This window comes from Dipodomys merriami, unplaced genomic scaffold (genome assembly GCF_024711535.1).
Source record: "Dipodomys merriami isolate MVZ:Mamm:240054 unplaced genomic scaffold, mDipMer1.0.p SCAF_26, whole genome shotgun sequence".
Taxonomy (NCBI): domain Eukaryota; kingdom Metazoa; phylum Chordata; class Mammalia; order Rodentia; family Heteromyidae; genus Dipodomys; species Dipodomys merriami.
In genome coordinates, this window is record NW_027204048.1 from 15,486,303 (window position 1) to 15,502,592 (window position 16,290).

Here is a 16,290-nt window from a genome sequence, read left to right on the forward strand (position 1 = left end):
TAAAAGAAGTAAACCAAGATGCCAACCCAGCAGGCCGTGCTGGTAATAGACACAGGGGAATGGTGAAGACTGACAAGGATAGAAAGCAACACAAAGCAGTAAAACAGCCAGGCTGAGGGAGTAAGATTCCACCCAGCTGCAGCTGCTCCAAGGCACAGAGCAGAAGAACAAACATCCGGAAAGGGAAAGGTAATGGACATGGAGGGCAAAATGGAGTAAGAGGTAATGGACATGGAGGGCAAAATGGAGTTAGAGGTAATGGACATGGAGGGTAAAATGGAGTTAGAAAGTAAATCTAAAACTTTCAAGTCTCCTGAAGGAAGCAAGACAGATCATTATAAACAGAACAAACATTAAAGATACAAATAAAGGAGTAAAATGGACTTGTGTTGAAGAGTCAAAGGTGTATAGATTAGAAGGAATCACAAACTCTAATGAAAAGCATTAAGGACCCTACAGTGACATTCTTAAAAGACGTTAATTCCATGTTTTTTAAATAAGTACTTAGGCTATAGAAATTCATTTGCCAATGAAAGGACCAAGATTAAAATAAATCTTCTTTTCTTACGTAATACTAAATTTCAGGAGAATTTGACCACATATCTACAAGTTCTTTCTTTGATTTGTTCAAAAAAAGTCCTCAGCCTGAGTCCCTCTATACTTTGTTGCTTAAATGCAAGGCTTGGCTGTACATTTATTATTTTCTCCTTTCCTTGATTTTTTAATCGACACATAGCATTTGTATACATTTAGATGGGTAGATCATGATAATTTGATACTTATATACAAATGTGTAATGAAAAATTCAAGAAAAATTGGGCTCCTGTGGCTCACGCCTGTAATCCTAGCTACTCAGGAGACTGAGATCTGAGGATCACAGTTCAAAGCTAGCCCACAGCTGGAAAAGTCCAAGAGACTCTTATCTCCAATTAACCACCAGAAAACCAGAAGTGGTGCTATGGCTCAAAGCAATAGAGCACTAGCCTTGAGCAGAAAAACTGAGGGACAGTGCCCAAGCCCTGAGTTCAAGTCCCAAGACTGACAAAAAATGAATAAATGAATGAATAAATATTCCAGATAAGATATGAGAGGAGATACAGCAAGATGGAGGATTAGTAGCATCTACTGTTTGAATCTAAAGATTTAATGAAATTCCCATCAAAATTCCAGTATCATTCTTTGCAAAAATCAACCCTAAATATTCATATGGATGTGTAAAATATCCTGAATAACAAAAGTAATCCTGAGCAAAGGTAAGGAATATTGGCAATATCACAATATTAGACTTTAAATTATACTATAGAACCATAGTAACAAAAACAGCATGATACTCACATAAAAACAGACCCAAAGGCCAATGAAACATAAAAATCCAGAAATAAAATCACACAACTACAGCAATCTGATTTTTGTCATAGGAGACAAAAATATACACTGGAGAAAAAGCATCATTTTTCTAATAAATAGTGCTGGTAAAACCAGCTACGTACATTCAGAAGATCAAAAATAGACATTGTATCGCACACCTTGTATAAAAATCATCAAAATGGATGAAAAATCTTAATGTAAGATAAAAATTTGAAACTACTACAGGAAAAACAGTAGAAGATACAGGCACAAGTAATTGTTTTCTGAACAGGACTGTGATTTCCCAGGAAATAATAGCAAGAATGGATAAATGGGACTGTATCAAACTGAAAACTTTCTGCACATCAGAGAATGCCCAACATGAAGGTATAATCCATAGAACTACACAAAATCTTTACCAGCTACCCAATGGATACAGGTTTAATATCCCATAATACATAAAACACTCAAAAATAAATAGATAATAATAACAACAACAGCAGCAAATGGGTAAATGAGTTGAACACAAAGTTCTTTTGATTGTTTCTTTTTACTATGCTTACATAGTTGTATATGGGAGGTCCCAACTAAATGAAGCAGTTTCTGTAGAAAGTATAAGAAGTATAAATGCACAAAGAAATGTTCAACATCCTTAGCCATAAAGGAAATGCAAATCAAAACTACCCTGAGATTCCATATCACCTCACTCAGATGGTAATCATCCTGGGTGGGGTGGGGCAGACACTTGTATCTTACTAGTGGGAGAGTAAACATGTCTGAGCACGTAGGAAATCAGTATATATATATATATATATATATATATATATATATATATATATATATATATATATATATATATTTTTTTTAAATAGAGCCATTTTATGACCCTGTCATAGCACTCTTGGGCATATGGCTGAAGAAGTGTGTAATTAAACATACTAAAAAGGCACCTGCTGTTCTTGTAATGCTGTTCACAATATCCAAGATGTGGAATCCGACGAGGTACCCAACAAGCAGTAAATGGATGGAGAAAATGTAGACATACTCAGTTATAAAGAATAATGAAATGAAGCCATTTTAGGAGAATGGACGGATGTTAACACATTAAACAAGACAGGCCAAGTTTAAGAAGCTGGGTAACACGTATTGACACGTATACAGGGCATCCACATCTAAAATGATGATGTCAATATTATAGTAGAGAGACATGAGTGTAAAAGAAAGAGTAACTGGGGGTTTGGGAGATATGGGAGAAGGACAGACTTCTTGGAAGTGAAGTGAATCTATCATCTATCTATCTATCTATCTATCTATCTATCTATCTATCTATCTATCTATCTATCTATCTATCTAGATGGATGGATACATAAATAGCATAGAGACAGGTGTTTGTGGCTCATGCCTGTAATGCCAGTCTCTTGGGATATAAAGATCAAGAAGACCCTGGTCTGAGGCTAGCTCAGGCATAAAGTGCAGCAGACTCCCCTGTGTGTGTGTGTGATTGTCATCTCAGCTTCATAAGAAACACAAAGAGAAAAACCTTTGCCTCCAAATTGGGTTGAGGGCAGAGGTTAAGTGGTAGGGCACCTGCCTAGAAAGTCTGAGGCTCCTAATTCAATCCTTGGCACTACTAAAAATTAAGCAGCTTACTGAAATCAAACAAATACCTTTGTAAAGGTAGGTAGAGAAGAAGAGGGATGCAGTAGAGGGGTGAACTTGTTTAAAGTGTACTGTATCCATCTATGGAATTATTAGTCATGATGAAACCCCATTTTAGAATTAATGTATGCTGATAAAACACTTGTTATAAAAAAGATACCTGCTTAAAATGCACATTCAATGAATCTTGACAAATGTGTACCCTTGTGTAACTAGTACCAAAATAAAGACATAGAACATTTCTAACACACAAAATTATTCCTTCATGCATTATGGAACAGCCCTAAAGCCAATGGATTACAAAATGTAGATGGGATGGGATCTGTTTTTCTTTAGAAATTTAGCAAAACAGACAGGAGAAAGCGTAAAAAATTTCTGAATGCTTCTCTAGTTAATAAAGAAATTGAATCCATAATTATAATCCACTCTTTTTGCTCCAAACATAGCCCCCCACCTTAACAACTCCAGGTCCCCAAAACCTTTATCAGAAGACTCTTTTGAACACTAAGGGAAGTAAGAGGGACCCAATCTAACGCCATCCTCAAATTATTTTGATGCAACTCAATCAAAATCCCAATAAGGCTTTTTAAAAATTATTATTGTGGAACAGTAGCGCATGCACGCAGCCTTGAATAAAACCACGTTGGAGGAGGCTGCCAGGGAGCTAGAAGGTCTTGTCATTTGGTTAAAATTCACTGTGCTATTCTCTTGGGATGTCTGCAGTTTCTGTAAGGATGTTATTATGTATTAACGAAACAAACAAAAAAAGAAATGCATTAGCCAGGTATTCATGGGGTTCATGTCAAACATGGACATTCTGTGTTTTGTTAGGCTAAATGTAGCTCGATGCCACATCTTGGCCATTTAAAATAATGTGTCCCTGCTCTCTCATCCTGCTATAGGGTCCACGTGCTTTATCCTGCCCAGGCTTAGCCAAATTTGGACAACAGCAGACACCTGGCCCTTCACCATGATTCAGAGGTGGTTATGAACGTTGCTGGTGTTACTCTGTCAGCCATTTGCTTCTGATCTTCATTTTCTTCTTTCACACAATGAGCTTAGCGATTGTTCCGGATATAGTGTAAAATGATCAGAGTATATTATTAAGCAGTTCTGATCGAAGCCAAGCCACCTCAGCCTATGCCCATGGAACACACTTTCTTTTTGTTTTAAGTGCAGATGCACTCACTGCATAGGGACAGAGGTTATCTCTGCTTCATACACTGGAACTATCCACTCCACTGAACAGCTCTCCAAGTTCATGGAACTCTGCCAGTTATCCTTGACATGACAGAGAAGACAGAGCAGAGAGAGTCAGGATCTCACATCTCAGCTTCTCTAGTAGCTAGTACAGGTGAGAGACACCAGCCACCACTTACTACCTGTCTTTTTTTACTTACTGAGGATGAATCATTTAAGTCATCATTTAAGTGTTTACCTCTTCTCATTCTTCCTGTTAGAATGCATTTTTTAAAGCTAATATTTGGTTGCACATGAAAATATCAAGAAGTTTTTGGAGCTGGGCCACAGTGTCTCATTCCTATAATCTAGCTACTCAGGAGGCTGAGATATGAAGATCCCAGTTTGAACCCAGCTCAAGAAGGAAAGTCCATGAGACCCAAGTAACCAGAAGTGGAGCTGTGGCAGGAAACTAGCCTTAAGCAAAATAAAAATTATTGTTCATCAGAAAAATATGAGTTTCCTTAATGCAAATTTTATTTACACAGTCATTGAAGAAGGGAAAGTAATGTTTTTAGGCTTTTCCACTTGAAGAAATATTGCTAAGCTGAATTCTCTTTAACTTTACTGCTTATATGAGTATTTCTGGATTTTCTCCTCTGTCCCTGTGATTCGTTTTGTCTGTCTTTTGGGTAAGAAGTGCTATACTGATTTGACTACTGCAGCTTTCTAATAAAATATTACAGCTAGGTAGTATGAGTCTTCCAACTATTTTTTTCTTTACAAAGTTTTTTTCAGTTTTAATTTCTATTTTTGTACATGTTTCTGAATCAGCAAATTATTTACTTTTAGTGTTTTATACATTGTTTTCATAATAGTTCAAAATCATATTTTGCAATGTTGTGACTACCCCATAATTTATATATTAATGACCATATTTATATTTTTAATGTTATCCTATAGTGCTGGTAGATGACCCTTCTTGAGTCTTCTGAGAATTTCTTGTGCATATTTTTAGCAGTAGATTTCCTGAATCATGCATGGTTTAGCAAAAGTTCAACTTTCCAGTGTTCTTTTGGATGGATATCTATAGTATTTGAGCTAATCTACCAGCCATATATGAAAGATCTTGTTACTCCTTGTTTTCTAATAGTTGGCCTTGGCACTTTTATGAATTTTGAAAGGCAAATAGGTAAAAATGGTTATCCATTTTTATCCATCTGCAGTGGTCTTGATTTCTGTTTCCTCAGATGATCTTGGGTTCCTCTCCCCACAGGTGTATTGGATATATGCTTCTGTCTTCTTCAAAATCAATACGTGTGTTCTTGCTCACTATTTAATTGTGTTCAAAGTCATTTTATGTCCTCACATATGAAATATCTATTCATACCTTGTGTTATTTTCCCTAATTTCAATGTTTTGTTCCTTCATATGGATACATAGGAGATCTTCATTTGCTATGTTAGTCCTATGAAATACTAGGAGAATTGCAACTTTTTCCCACTTACTTTATCTTTGAAACATCTTTTAATAAATAGAAATTATTTTAACAAAGTTAAATTAGCTTAAATTATTGTACCTTCACAGCTGCTTTTCTGTTTGTGTCTGGATGTAATTGTAATATTATGTTAATTACACAGTTATGTTATATTATTATTTGTGTGGATTTAGGCCTTATAGAACATCTTTTGTTAATTTATACTAGTTTTTATGTGGTTTTTGTCAGAATAGTATTTAGAATTGCTTTCTATCTGTGCTTATATTTTCATATTAATCTCACTCTAGATGATAGATTCTGTAATTTTGTAGCAACAGAATTTCAGCTCTTCCTAGATCCCAAGAGAAAGAACCACTGTGGATATTTTAAACTATGAACACTTGCGCCAGCTGTCTCTTGTCTTACTGTTCCAGTGTCCATCCAGATCTGGTGTCTAGAAAAGTGAAACACTCTAGATAAACATCAGCCTTGTGAGGTTTGTTTGAAACAATTGAGGGCTTGCTCCATACTGGGTAGGTTAAAATTAGACACTCATCTATCTATCCATACATTCTAGAAGGATCTTGTAAGCGCACCAATTGATTTGAGGAGCCAATGCTGCTCTGGTATAAATATGCCACGAGGATCCATTTCAAAACATTACTTTCTCCTCCCACGGTCAGAATAGCCTCGCCAGCTATTGCCAAGGTAACCAGAGAATGCTTGAACTTCACTCTAAAAGTGCACCCTCTTCCGCGATGTGACATTTCAACACTTTCTGTCCCTTTCTTTCATTCAAATCCTGGACATTATTTTTGTTTATCATTCTAGAATGACCATTCTAAAGGAAGTTTCTATAGCAAGAAAAAGTCAGTAGCTCTTCAGAAAAAAAATACCAAATACTTTATGGCAATTTTTATTTATGTAGTTGTTGAGGAAAGAAGAGTCAAGTTTTGTTGTTGTTGTTGTTTATTTTTTGTTTGTTGGGTTTTTTTTAAACATCTCCACATGGAAGATAAATGGCTAGGCTGAATGCTTTATAACTTCGTTGCTAAACCCAAACTCCTGGGTGTAGGAGAAGCTGCGTTACTTACTCATTTCATTGATCAAGTGTACCTGCTGGTTAGTATTTCTCACCTTTCTAAGAGTGAACTTACACTGTCCTTAGCATGTGTAATTAGGGTAAAGGCTGGGAGAGGAGAAGTTGAAAACGAGCACATGGTAAGATGAAGCCAGATTTCAGCCCAACAAGACTTACAGAACTCATTTAACTGTATTTTCAAGCATGAGCCCCAAAATGTGACCCTGGTGACCGAAGACTCTCATCCTTAAATGGCAAACTAAACATTCATGAAAATTTGATGGTGAGGAAATTAGTACCTTCTTATATTTCAGACCGTGAAATAGCACCGGTGGAGACGTTGGGTGGCAGGCAGGCCTGTGCAGGTGTGCTAGATCAAACCTGAAACCTTGGTCCCCCCCATCCATTCCCCCAAACTGCAATCCCTTCCTGAGTCAGCCGGCCACCCACTGAGCCATTCTAACAGGACACCACCACCAGGATGCCACCAAAGAAAGGTATTTCAAAGTACAGATCTCTTTGTGAAATAGTGTGCCTTCTATAGAGGTATATGTTTATTTGTGAAATGTTTTTCACAATCTTTGTCTCTTCTTGCACAGTTTTCCTCTCTTCTCTTCCTCCCTCTCCCTGCAAGATGGATAGAATCCTTTGTTTAGGAAGTAGAAAAGCATTAAGGTTTCTTGTTTGGATGTATGATTTTTCCCACCTGACAGATGACCAAATTTACCTTTCATGCATTCAAGGAGACAGTGGGAAAGGCAAAATACACAGAGGTTCCACAGCAGCAACTCAGACTGAAGCTTCGTAGCTGTGATCGGTCAGCAGATTGGTGCATACACAGCTTCTTGAAAGGGTTGTGTTCTGATATAATTTATCCATCTAATAAAGCTTTAAGTAAAGTTGAGGAGGAAAGGGGATAAGACAAGGAAAGATAAGAACAGAGACATAGAATCACATTGCAGAAGTGTTTATGGAAAGAAATGGGAAATGTCATGAAATATATCATTGATTGTTATGACTTGCTACTGATCTTTCAATATCTGCTGAATAATGTGGCATGGTCAGTAGTTGTTTTCTGATGTTTGCTTTGCTTTGGATCTGTTTTAAATAATGTTGAAAATACTCCAAAAACAATCTAGTAGAACTACTTTCAAATGGGAAAAAAATGTAGACATACATTCTTGCTTTTCAGTCAGAATGCTTAGTCCAGGCAGTCTGGCTGATTCGTTTGATCTTTGAATGGAAGGTAGAGACAGAGACCTCATTTGCAGATAATCTACTAAAGCCATCCAGCTTCAGACCAGTATCTTGGTAATCTGAGTAGTATCCTACTTTATGTGCTCAGTCATGTTATTGTCTATCATCTGGGGATTCTTAGGAATATCATTAATGAAGTAAGCCACTGTTTCCAAAAAAAAAACATACTTGTAAGCTTCTCTATATCTGCATCAAGAAGTTAATGAAATTAGCCCAGAGTTACACATTAGCTTTTGACAGCATGAAGTTGGTTTTCTGTTAATAAGGGGGGGAGATTCTAGTCTTACCTAAGATTTCTTGACCCTGGGGTCCTCAAAGTCCTTTGTCTATTTAGGTAGTTATGAAATTGTCAGGCTTTAAAAAATATTAGACCTCCACCAGACCTCCATGATTCATCTCACTAAATGGGTAAGGATTATTCTTTTTTTTGTTTTTACTTTTATTTTTGTGGTTCTGTGGGTTGAATCTAAGACCATGTACATGCTAGGCAAGCATGTACCATGTACCACGGTACCATGTACCATGAAGCCGCATTCCCAGCTCTACAATTGATTATTCTTGCTGATTACTAATGCTATTTTAAAATCAACTACTACCTTATTGTCTTTACAATAATGCATTTTGTTTATTTTGATTATGAACATCGTGAATGAGAAGATTTATAGAATTCAGAAAAAATATTAAAAAATACATTAAGAAAATAATAGAATTCAACCACGAAAGATCACCATTGGCATTTGGGTATCTTCTAGATATTTTCCATAGTATTTACATTTGATTTACTTTCAAGAAAATGGACTTAATGTAATTATATTTCAAAATCTCACATTGTTGCCCAGAAATATATGGTTATGTCAAGTGAAATAAGGTGAATAAAGTAGGTGCAAGTTAATACATAAATGAATGTAATTTTATAGACATGGTTGAGGCGTCATAAGGAAGGTGAAGAATGATAACATTGCCTCTTTTGATTTATATGCTATCTGGTATCATATTAATAGCTTTGATTATTGAGTGTTTGGCACAATAGGTAATGCACAATAATGAGTCAACATGATAGCTAGATGTGAACCAGTGGGAAGTGATTTCTTAACATGTTTCCTACCAATTTCAACAAGTTATGAACTGAAAGAAGAAGTCAGTTGCATAGTGCATTGCACAATATGTTAATTGCTCCCACAGGACACAAGAGAAAAAAACGTGCCTGTGGATTGTATGTAAAGAGGTGAAGAAAGGCAAGCTGATTTCCTTGGCTCGCTCTCATCTACCATTTCTCCTCCAAGGAGAATTAACACAACATGCGAGTTTTGGTAAACAGGGCTTTCCTTAGGGTGCCGCATCCCTCGCACTTCCAGTGAAGTGTGAAGATGACAGAGGACCTAAGATCTCTGGGATGGCAGGTAGTCTATACTGTTGTATTCTTGGTACCTCAAAGGCAAGTGGATGATTGGGGATGGGATGCAGTTGGAGACTTGGGAAGGAAAGGCACATTTGAGGATGTTTACAGAAGTACTTGAGGTTTACATGGGATTCTGGTGGTAGTCAAGGGGCTTGAACTCAGGTCATGGGTGCTGTCCCTGAGCTCTTTGGCTCAAGGTTAGAACTCACATTTGATTCTGACAGGCAGGACTCCATCCATGTTTGATACATAGAATTAGTAGTATTTGGTGAAGGTGGGACGTGGGGAGACGAAGGAGAAGTTGTTAAGAATAACTCCCAAGTTTTTGGCTTGGCCGATTAATCCAAATTAAATTTCAATATGTGAAACTGGGAGGCTTCAGAAAGAAAAGGCATGCTTGGGGCTTGGGTTAGTCAGGAGGGAGATGAACATTGATTATACAGGTTTTGATGTCATTATTAGAATCATGTGACTTCCTTGATTTTTTTTTCTCATTTTTGAGGATCAAACCTAGGGCCTTGTGAATGCATGCTAGGCAAACATTGTCCCACTGAGCGACATCGCGGGTGCTTACGTGGCTTCCTAAGAAAGCATACAGAATGCCAGGGAAAGGGACCAATAATAGCACTCTGGGTGACTTCAGCGTTTTGTGGTGGGTGGAAGAGTATTGAGTTAAAGGGGAAATAGAATGGGTAGGTCAGAGGGGATGAGAAGAGACCCTGGAGAGAAGAGAGTCAGAGAAGCCAAGGCCCAGTCAGTCCCCAGAGGGAAGGAGGGTGGTCACTGCAGGACTTCTGGACATGGTGGAGTAATAGCTCCTACTGCAGACCAATCATGGGCCATTTGTGGAAAAATGAGAGCAATTCTGAATAGCAATTTAAAGAGTAACCATGTGACACGCTTTCTCTTTCACTTGACATCATTTGAAACAGAATAACAAACTATTAACTCTTTAGAGTTGCCTCGTTAATCACCTTCTCAGCCCCTTTTGCTTTTATTGTTTCCCAAATAGAGTCTCATGTGTATGCTTAGGCTGGCTTGGACTGCGATTCTTTTTATGCTTCCTACAGTTGCCGAAACCACAGACATATGCCACCAGACCCAACTTTTCAATGCATGAGGCTGAGTCTCATGAACATTTCACCCAGGCTGGCCTTGAACCACAATCTTCTCAATCTCTACTTTCTGAATACCTAGTATCACTGTGCCCAGGTTAGGTCTTTGATCGATACGAGTCTATCAAGTTTAAAATAATTTCAATCATAATTTCCTTATTTCTTTTTCTGACTCCCCCCTCTTGGGTTACAAATACAGAGAATCAGCTTGGGATTCACAGTATGCTTGTGAGAATTGTTTCAAGCTTAGTTTGGACAGGTATAGAGCAAGGCTAAATTGGTTTAGTAAAAAAATAAAAAACAAAAGCTTTCTAAGGAGTATAAACAAAGCCTATGATTACAATTTTTATTTGACTAGTGGATAATATAAACTTTCCCCAAACCTCCTCAATTCCAGGAATTGTTTAGCATCGAACTGTTTGATTGTTCCTGACCTTAGTGGTCACCACACATGGATGTACATAGCAGCAATCAGCTCAAATTTGAAAGACTTCAAAGATGTCCAAGCCCTCTGTGTGGCTTCTTTCTATTATTCTGCATCCCAATTGTAACCGTTTTGGACTAGCTGATATCAGAGTGAGGTCTCCTCCATGCAAGGTCCCTGTGGAACAGCCCAGAAAAATATTCTCAGGGGCAGCCTTGGAAAGAACTTCAAAGTCAGTCATGCCTACCCAAGCTGTCTGACAACAATATTGGGTGAGGAAAAGAAGTCAGAATACAAACAGTAGCAAAACATGTCCTCAATTAAGACAGAGACAGGAAGGAGGGTTCTTTTCTCCTGTCCAAAGCGACAGGTTTGAGCTGAGTCTTGGCACCGAAAAATGTTTTACCAGGGAGTCAGTTCAGCGATCTACCTCAGTCATTGGATCCAGGAAAAGAATTGGTGGGGAGATGTGCATGCGTGCACACGAGAGAAAAACAGAGTGAGGGATTAGAAAGCTTATTGGGAAAAGGATATCATTTCCATAGACTGAAAGAGGGTCATCTATAGGGAGAAAATAACCCATAAGGGAAGTTGTTAATAGGACAGACACAACTTGCTATCCCGCACATTCTATTCTGTTCTTAGCTATGACATCTCTTTGCAATTCCTGGGTCTTAGTTCCTGATAGCTGAGTGTTCTCCCCCAACCATTCCTTTGTAATGACCACATGATGCTGTAAGTAATTTTCTACTCCTGAAACTTCATGTGTTCCTCAGTCCTCATGTCTATTCTTTCTCCTTGAAAGACCGATGTTCTACACACTGTGCAGATGGATAATTTTGTCTGCTTTGCTTTTCCTGTCCTCTTCTGATTATTGAAATCTAGAGTGAAAAATCTATCCCTGATTTGTGTGCCATCATGATGGTTTCTGGGAAATAAGCAGATGTCTTATCAATAGTAGCTGTATTTCTTTATGTTGATTCTGTTGTTTTTAATATTTTACTCTGTGGCTAATATTATGTGCAATTTACACTCATATTTAATTCAAGGTTTCATTCACATATGGTGATTTTGTGAAATAGAAATCTCTATCACAGGTATGTTTTTGTATGCTTGAACTCTCTGAATTATACTCAGCTGAGTTCCAGTCCTTAAATCTGGGTTTTGAGAGACAAAGCCTAATGAAATACCATCTTCTTCCTCAGTTCTATCATCTTTGGGAAAAAAATAACATTTTGTTTTTGACTCGAAGGACAAAAGTCTTTCTGTCTTTTCTAGTTCTGTTCCAAGTTTACAAATATACAGAGGGTATCTGAGTTTCTTTGGCTTTTACACACAAGATTTTGCATATAGAGACATCGGAAATATGAATAGAATACACTGCCACTGAATTCTCAGAAAAAATAAATACATTCTAGTTTTTATTTTCCTGTCACGATGATATACAAGGTTGCTCTTGTAATAGTATCTGTGGAAGATGTGGGGAATGATGTGTGTGAGTCCTGGTCAAAAATATCAAGTAGCGGGCTGGGAAGGTGGCTTAGTGGTAGAGCGCTTGCCTTGCATGCATGAGGCCCTGGGTTCGATTCCTCAGCACCACATAAGCAAAAAGAAAAAGGCCGGAAGTGGCACTGTGGCTCAAGTGTAGAGTGCTAGCCTTGAGCTGAAGAGCTGAGGGACAGAGCCCAGACCCAGAGTTCAGGACCCACGACCGGACACCCCCCCCAAAAAAAAAATCATGTAGCTAAGGCCTACACCCTCCTGCTTTGACTTTTTCTTCCTTCTTCCTTGTCCTTTTTCATTCTTGTCTTCCTTCCTCCCTCCCTTCATCATTTCAGCCTTCCTTTCCTCCCTCTTCCTCTCCTCCTTTCATCTATTGCTTCCCTTAAGGCTTTTTGTTTGTCTGTTTTTGACTTTGACAGCTCTGAGAGTTGAGCTTGGTCCAGGCGCTTGCTCGGCTCACCCTCAAGCCTTGTCTCCGTTCCTTTTTAGCTTAGTCATGTTTCTTTGTTGTTGTTAAGGTGTCCAACTTTTGGCTAGGGGCTAAGCTCAGGCCCTTATCTTACTGCCTAAGCATACTGCATAGCTGAGATTATAAGTATGAGCCACCACACCACGCTTGGTTAAGATGGGGGTCCCCCATTGCTTGCCCGAGTTGGCCTCAAATGAACCTCCTCTGGGACTCTGATTCCCATGTAATTGGGATTACAGTTGTGAATTCCTGAACCTGGTTGGCATTCTGTTTCTGTGGGAAGCTTTTAAACGTGCCATCTTTTTGTTTTGTTTTGTTTTGTTTTGTTAGTGGTAGGGCTTGAACCCAGGGCCTGGACCCTGTCTATAAACTTTTTCACTCAGGGCTAGTGCTCTACCAATTTGAGCCACAGCTTTACTTCCTGCTTTTAGGTGGCTAATTGGAGATAAGAGTCTCATAGACTTTCCTGCCACGGCTGGCTTTGAACTGTGATTCTTAGGTCTCAGCGTCTTGAGTAGTTAGGTTTACAGGTGTGAGCCACCAGCACCTAGCTCTGTGCCATCTTTTATGGCTTGATAATAATGCTTAAAGTTTCTCATTTTGGTCTTGAATTATAAGTAATTTCTTATTTATGCCATATATTAAAAAATGTGTTTATGAGAGAAGAAAAAAATCCTAACAAGTTAACCATTAACAACTTGACCATGAAATCTTTATCATCAGGACTCCTCCACAAATATCAGAATAAGTCACTGGCTGGAAAAGCAGGGACATGGCTAGTCTTTTATGATATATATTCCCATTGCTCAAGAATAGTTGAAACTTTCTGAATGGATGTTCAATTAGGTGGACAGTGTGTACGTATGATAGGCAAAGTGACCCTGGACTTCATGACATCATTTATCCTCACCACGCTGAGGCTTTCTCTCCAGGGGCCTTAAGAACCATCCAAGGAGACATTTGTAGTTCTGGTCCTCACTCCTTGTCCTCAGCTCCTGCTTGAATGATGTGTTAAGAAAAGAGGCTGGCCCAGTCTATTGGGTGGAAAGTCAGAAGTGAAGGAAGCAGCTCTAATTTTAGATCTGGTAACTTAGGAGGTAGATTGCAATGGAAAGTGGAGCAAAGATGTTTCACAGGTAGGATGTCACATAGGAGGTGCTTTAGCACTGCATGTAGATGACCTGGGATGGATGGATGGATGCGCTGGCATACTGAAATAAACCACAGCCAGTTCACAAGTAACTAGTGACTCAGCGGTGGTCAGGAGATCTGGAAGTGACCTTGGGTGCCATGGTATCTCCTTAGTTTACAGACTTGTGGGTATATCTGCTAAGACTATTGAATCTATTCTGTTCAAAGAAAATCTGTTTAGTCTTTCTTTTGCTTCCCACAAGATAGTTTCTTGACCGGTAGCAGGTGGGGGTAGAAGATGTTTGTGTGCCATCGGTGTGAGCTGCGAGGAGGAAAAGCTATCCCACGATGAGCCTTTGCTTTCCCTGAGCTGGGATGAACCTGCATCACTGTTTTCACAAGTGAGGAACATGACTTGCTGTTCCCTGCCGGGGTTCCTCCCCAGCGTCCCCTGGTTGAACTGCCTCTAAATGGAGGAAATCTGTGTGCTGTAAAAGCAAAGCTGCCAGACTGCACAAATGTTGCTATCAGGAGGCAGCAAATTAAAATACGTGGAATTTTAAGGGGGCAGATTTGTGAAAGCTACAATTAAAAAAAGAGCTGTGATCCAGAGAAGCAGGAAAGAAGCATAGAAGACCTTCTTTCTCTAGGGAAGGTAGGGGAGCCCCCGCAGGGGCACTCCCAAGCTAGTCCAGCAAACCTCTGCTCCCTTCACTCATGATCAACACCCCTGCTTCCTGTGATTTTCCTCTTGGAAAAGTGTCCTGTGGTAGTCCACAGTCCCAATGCCGTCGATGTGGGCCTGGAAAGGGAATTAGGATGTAATAACCCTATTGCTTCATTTGTTAACTATTTTATTCACTCATTCATCTACTCATTCACGATGCACTATTGGAATGAACTATCAAGAACGAACAACACGGATAAGAATCAAGCCAACTTGTATAAGAATCAAGCCAACTGGCCCCAACCAAGTTTGTACTATAATATCTGAAACTTTAAAACTACTACAGGGCTTACTCTTGTGATCTTAGCGACTCAGGAGGCTAAGATCTGAGGATGGAGGTTTGAAGCCAGCCAAAGCAAAAATGTCCATGAAATTCTTATCTCCAGTTAATCATCAATGAGCTGAAATAGAAGTGCAGTTCAAGTGGTAGAACACCAGTCTTGAGTGATAAAAGCTAATGTATGGTACCAAGCCCCTGAGTTGAAAACCCAGTACTGGCACATATGTGCATAATCCCCTTTCCCGCCACAGACACACAGAAAATCTGGAAAGCACAGGCATAGCTATTTTCTGAATAAGACCACAATAGCTCAGCAAATAAGAGCAAGAATGATTGAGTGGGACTGTATTAAATTAATAAACTTCTCCACATAAAAAGAAACACTTATCAGGATCAAGCAACAACCCACAGGATGGGAAAATTTTAATATATTAATATCTAAAATGTACAAAAGACACAAATAGTTAAACAGCTACAGAACAGATAGTCTGATTTTTATTGGGCACACTGAATAAAGAGTTCTCAGAAGAAGAAATACAGAAGTCTAATAAGTATATAAAGAAATCTTTAATGTCCTTAGCCATAAAAGAAATGTAATTCAAAACTATATTAAGATTCCACCTTGCCTCAGTCAGAATGGCAATCATCTAAAAGACAAACAAACATATATATATATATATGTATATATAGCTAGATTGTGACATATTATAATGAAAATATCTTATTTACTTTGTAGTTGCCAAAATTCATTAGATTAGTGTACTGATGCCTTCTGAATATCAGTCAGTGACACATATATTTAATCTATTTATTCATCACAGTACTCTCATGAGATAATCATTTTCAGGACTCATGAAATGGAAGTTGGTACTCAGAGGATAGAATGTTGTTTATGGTCAGCTTTTGAAATGTAGAACTATTTTTAAAGAAAAATCTGTCTGATTTTGACAGGACGCTGCTGCTCTTTAAATTCTGCATAAGTTGACAAGGTGATCTTCAAATTTATATTAAAATGTAAAGGACCTACAGGAGGCAAACAATCTTTGAGGAACAAAAAGTAAAAAAGTTTGGAAGACATACACTTACCCTCAAGGTTAATTGTAAAGCAACAATAATCCAAATAATGTGAAACCTGCATAATGATACACACAGAAAGATAATTTTGAGGTCATGAGAGTCATGTTTCTTGAAAGAAGGTGGTAAACTTATTATCTTTCAGCCAGCAAGATATTATCTGAAGCA

At 38.4% G+C, this 16,290-nt stretch overlaps 1 protein-coding gene across 1 annotated transcript in view; it reads left to right on the forward strand.

The window, feature by feature from the left end:
- The first annotated feature begins 231 nt into the window (after window positions 1–231).
- Tmc1 (transmembrane channel like 1) overlaps window positions 232–16,290 on the forward strand; it is a 121,927-nt gene continuing 105,868 nt past the window's right edge. Inside the window, exons 1-2 of the mRNA XM_070035435.1 lie at window positions 232–271; window positions 1,594–1,734. Coding sequence (XP_069891536.1) covers window positions 232–271; window positions 1,594–1,734 — 181 coding nt within the window. The remainder of the gene's footprint in view (window positions 272–1,593; window positions 1,735–16,290) is intronic.